The 5,548-nt window shown below is 38.1% G+C and overlaps 1 protein-coding gene across 1 annotated transcript; it reads right to left on the bottom strand.

Annotated features, from left to right (window-relative positions):
• Window positions 1–500: 500 nt before the first annotated feature.
• On the bottom strand, window positions 501–1,858 carry PGK2 (phosphoglycerate kinase 2). The gene has a single exon (XM_039853121.1). It carries the CDS (start codon window positions 1,752–1,754, stop codon window positions 501–503), a length of 1,254 nt encoding a protein of 417 aa, XP_039709055.1. The 5' UTR covers window positions 1,755–1,858.
• Between the last annotated feature and the right edge of the window lie 3,690 nt (window positions 1,859–5,548).

Here is a 5,548-nt window from a genome sequence, read left to right as displayed (position 1 = left end):
TTCTCTTGTTTCTTATTCGGTAAGAAATTTCCTCTTAACAGAGCTTTAATGGTACCCATGAGTTCTTAAATATAATCATCTTTCTTAGTTTATTTGGGCACTTTCATTGTTTAATTATCAAGTTTTACCCCCCCCTTTTCTCAACAACATGGATTTTGTCTTATTTCCATGTTTCAAACAATGAAACAATAACAAAGTTGGACTAAAATAAAAAGGAGAGATTCAGCTTATTCAATTCACTTTAATAGGCAACTCACTTCCTACACATCACAGTGGTGAAGTTCAAATGAGATCTTAAAGAAAGTGGACAAATGCATGACAGAAGTAAAAAGAACTGCATTGCTGTGTTGATATCAAGAGTTCTTGCTGGCCCATTGCGTGGTTATTGTCTAGGTCTTAATACAGGGGTACATTTAAACAAAAGTCAAGTAGAGATGTAAAAGCACTAAATTGACTTAAAGGCTGTGGACAGAAAACAGTAGGAAGGAACATTTTGTCAACTACAAGTTGCTTAGGGCATCCACTCCAGGAAGGACTTTACCTTCCAGAAGCTCTAGACTGGCACCTCCTCCAGTGCTTACATGGCTGATTTTATCTTCAGTATTCCATTTGGCACAGCAAGTAGCAGTGTCTCCACCTCCTATAATGGTGATACAGCCTCTGGAAGTGGCTTTCACGATTTCATCCATGAGGGCTTTGCTTCCCTTAGCAAAAGCATCCCATTCAAATACCCCTACAGGTCCATTCCACACAATTAGCTTAGCTTGGGCCACAACTTGAGCATACTTCTTGTTGGTCTCAGGGCCACAGTCCAAAGCCATCCAGCCAGCAGGTATGCCTGATGCTACAGTGGCTTGGCCAACCTTAGCATTCTCCTCAAACTTGTCAGCTGTGACAAAGTCAACAGGAAAGGTGATGTTCACACCATTCTTACTGGCTTTGGCCATGATATCTTTGACAATTGTGGCTCCCTGTTCATCAAACAAGGAAGCACCAATCTCCATGTTTTTGAGTACTTTGAGGAAGGTATAAGCCATCCCACCACCAATAATCATCTCATTGACCTTGTCTAGCATATTTTTGATGAGCTGGATCTTGTCTGCCACTTTGGCTCCACCAAGTATAGCCAAAAAGGGTCTCTCTGGGTTTTCCAGGGCTTTGGCAAAATATTCCAGCTCCTTCTTCATCAGGAATCCAGATGCTTTCTGAGGCAGATTCACTCCCACCATGGAGCTGTGAGCCCGGTGAGCAGTGCCAAAAGCATCATTTACATAGACATCACCCAGCTTGGAGAGCGATTCTCGGAAAGCTTCTATTTTTTGTGGCTCAGCTTTAAGCTTATTTCCAGAAGGATCCTGGCCCTTCCCTTCTTCCTCTACATGAAAACGTAGGTTCTCCAGCAAGATGACTGAACCTGCAGGTGGATTGGCACAGGCTTTCTCCACTTCTGGGCCCACACAGTCTTTCAGGAACAGAATATCCTTACCCAGCAAGGATTTGAGCTCAGCAGCAACAGGCTCCAAAGAGTATTTATCAGGCATGGCAACACCATCAGGTCGACCTAGATGACTCATAAGAACTACTGACTTGGCTTGATTATCCAGGCAGTACTTGATGCTTGGGATGGAAGCCTTGATTCTCTGGTTATTTGTAATCTGGTTCTTCTTCATGGGAACATTGAAGTCTACTCTCATAATGACTCGTTTTCCTTTAACATCCAATTTGTCCAAAGTTAACTTCTTAGAAAGAGACATCTTGACAATACGAATACAAATAAAATGTTGAAGAACCACTTCGTTGCTGCCGGCAGGCTGGGTGGGTGGTGTGTTTCTAACGCCTGTCTCTTTGGCCCAGCCCCTTTCTTCTCAGGACTAAGTCTCCCAAACGACAACCATGATTGGGCTTGGGAAAGGAAACCTGGCTGTGTGATTGGTCAGTGGTCCTGTCCATCTGGATTTGGAGTGTGTTGCGTGGCACAGATTGAAACCGAGCAGTCGCACGTGTAAAGGAACCTGGAGTATTAGTACTTGGCTTGGGTGACGGTTGAAGAGGTGAAGAAATCCTGGAATAAGGAAGGTCCTGAAATTCAAACTTCCTACGGGTTCTCTTTTTTCCACATCCGTTTTGACGATTGCTTAAAAAAGAAAAACAAAAAACAAACAAACAAACAAAAAAAACGCACTCCTCGCTCATGTCAAATACAAGCTATATCTAAGTGTAAAAACTTCTGAACAACACAAATAAAGGGAAAATTGGAAACAATGGGTCTATGGAACCTTGTTTATTCGAGGCAACATAGTATGCTTTTGTTTTTTGCCTTGGTAAATACTTCTTTCTGTTACGAGCAGAGTTTGGTGTTAACCTTTGGCTTTACGTATATATAGCCTAAGGTAGGTTAGGAATTATATATTTCATTATCTTGCTTTTCCCATTATCAGACTACCGTGCAAGAATGTGTGGTGGCTTCTTCAGGATAATCTCATAAGATCAAAGTAAAGTATCAGTAAAGTACTGAAGGTGACGGTGACATTTCTTTCAGGCTACAAAGTTATGACGAGGCTCCTTACTTTTTCTTGCCTCTCTCTTTGCTTCATTACCTCTATAAATTAGAAACTGAGCTGGAGGAGGTATGGTTTTCATAGGATGATAATGTCTATTTAAATTGAAAATGAGTCAGAGATTTTATTTTTGAAGAAAATATATATAGCCGATTCATTTAGTAATAAAAACTGGCTTTGCAATTAGTTGATATGGCAGTTTCCTAAAGTTGAATAAACTAAATATGTAGCATGAAAGTATATTTGAGGCATCACACACCATAATGGCTATAATAATAACAAAAAAAAAAGACAATAGCAAGCGTTGACAAGGACGTAAAGAAATTAGAATATTTGCATATTGCTAGTAGGAAAGTAAAATGGTTCACTGCCTTTAGAGAGCAAATTCCTCAAATATTGCATATGGGGTTACCATATGACCTAGCAATTCCACTCCTTATATATTTACTACAATGATATCACAATGCTTGTACAGTAGCTAACATGCAAAAATCTGACAGTAACATTGCAAAAACAGTCTCATTTATGGCTATTGGATTGAGGTTTGATACAACCACTTGGAAAACAATTTGGCAGTTTCTTATAAACATAGACTCATAGTACAAGCCATAAATTCTACTCCTAGATATTTACCCAAGTACACAAAAACCTATATACACTCAAAATTTTGTATACAAATGTTTAGAGCTACTTTATTCATAATTGCCCAAAAAGTGGATACTCTTTAACTAGTATGAAGACACAAAGTATGAGGACATTGTATAATTCCACTCATATAATATTTAAGAAAGGATGTAACTAAAGGGATGGAAAACACATCAGTGTTTTCCACTGATCGCCAGGTATTAAGGGAAGATGGTCAATTATTATGTGGATGCAAAGATTTTTAGTATGATAGACAATTTCTATGTACATGTCAAAATCCATAAAATTGTACATTATAGAGACATATAATGAATGAAAATTTTAAAAAATGAACCAAGATGTTGAGAACTCTCAGGGTAGAATGCAGACTCTGAAAAATGAACCAACCGTATTGCAATATATGACAAATCTCATTGAAGGTGATAGGGAAGAAAGATGACTTTAATAGCTTTGGAAAAGTGGTTTCCAAAAGGTAAGACTTAAGACCAAAAAAGACTGTTCATAAATGTAATCCTCTGGTAAATTTATCACAGGCATATATTTTAATTCTGAAACTGCTTTACATGTATACTAGAGTAATTGTAGATCAGTATCTCGCTGTCAGAAAAAGAAGTTACGAACAAAGAGAAAGATTGGAATGAACTCTGCAGTATTGGATTAGAGTCAGAGATAAAAGTATAAACGCATAAGAACTTCAACATGTATGTACACACATAAATACGAAACAATTATAGATGTGTATACATATTAGGTTTTTAATATTGCTGTAATAAATTATCATAAATTGAGCTACTTAAAACAACACAGTTTTTTTACCTTAGTTTTGTAGATCAGAAATCCAGTTTGGCTCTACTGGTTCCTCTGCTCTGGGTTTCATGAAGTTGAAATCAAGATGTTGGTGGTTTGCCGTGTCCAGCAAGTGGTAAATCCTGCCACGTCCAGCGCAGCTCTGGAAATATACCTGAGTGGGAATGGTGGAAGATGAAGAAAAGAAAGAAGACAGAAAGCTGGGATCAGGAGGCCCTCTGCCTGCTGATGGTGGACAATGGCGCAGTTTTATTTTTGTAAGCTGCTTTTATACATTAGTATGTTTTATACAGAACATACTAATTGGCATAAGAAGTTTCCCTTAGGCATAGCAATACTGTTTCTTCTACTTTTCCCAAGCCATATCTTATCATTACCTTCAGCTTGTTTGCCTGCCTGCGGCTACATTTGTACTTTCTTTTTCTCAGAGTTTGTGGAGGTGAGGTAATCCTTGGTTGCCCTCGCAGACCGTAAGGTCCTTGTCGGTTTATAATCCGTTCTCCACAGTGGTTGGGTTCTTACTGGGAGATTCGGGTAGAATTTGTTTCTGAGTTCATTTAGGCTTTTGGAAAAATCCAGGGTTTTTTTGCAGTCATAGGACTGAGATCTCTGCTTCTTTGCTAGTTTATTAACAAGCCCATAAAGGCCCTATTGGCCCTACCGGTCACAGGGGCACCTATACCTGAGGCAGCAATGGTGCGTTGAGCCCTTCTTACACCTGAATCTATGATTTTCACTTCTACTGCATCTTTCTTCTACCTTCAGCCAGAGAAAATTCTCTGAGGTTAAGGACCCCTGTGATTAATTTGTTGGGCCTACCTGGATAACCAAGGATAAATTCTCTGTTTTAAACTCCATAGCAATTGTATCTTCAAAGTCTCTTTTGCCATGTAGCATAATATCTTCACAAATTTTGGAGAATAAGGCATAGATATCTTTAGTGGGCCATTATTCTGTCTACTACAACATGATTTGTATACATATAAATATTTCCAAGTTCTGTCCATAAGTAGGGCTAGAAAATATCCTGGTGCAAAGAAAATATCTTGGGACCAGATCTTGGTTTCTAAATAATATTCGCTGATAAAAGAAATCAGGGCTCCTTGGATAAATGACTCATTCTCAGAGTAGAGGGGGAAAAAAGAAAAAAAAAATAGACAAATAAGACTTCATAAAAGTTAAAGAAATTTGTGCATTAAAAGAAGTTATCAACAGACTAAAAAGGCAACTCACAAAATAGAATAAAGTACTTGCAAATCTTATATCTATTAAGAGAGTAATATTCAGAATATACATAGGACTCTTAAAACTCAACAATGAAAAAACAAACAACCTTATAACAATGGGCAAAGGACCTAAATAGGCATTTCTCCAAAGGAGATATATAAATGGTCAATTAGCACATAGAAGATGCTCTATATCACTAATCATAAGAAATGCAAATGAAAATTACAATGAGATACCACCGTAGCCTATTAAAAGGGCAATTATCAAAAAGAAAGAAAGAAAGGAAAGAAGGAAGGAAGGAAGGAAGGAAA

Source organism: Pteropus medius, unplaced genomic scaffold (assembly GCF_902729225.1).
Source record: "Pteropus medius unplaced genomic scaffold, Ma_sr-lr_union100, whole genome shotgun sequence".
In the NCBI taxonomy this organism is placed as follows: domain Eukaryota; kingdom Metazoa; phylum Chordata; class Mammalia; order Chiroptera; family Pteropodidae; genus Pteropus; species Pteropus medius.
Note: the sequence above shows the minus strand (reverse complement) of the source record. Positions and strands in the feature narration are given on the sequence as shown.

What these genes read in the sequence shown, in the direction of transcription:
- PGK2 (XM_039853121.1), bottom strand. Translation starts at nt 1,754, where the DNA reads ATGTCTCTTTCTAAGAAGTTAACTTTGGACAAATTGGATGTTAAAGGA.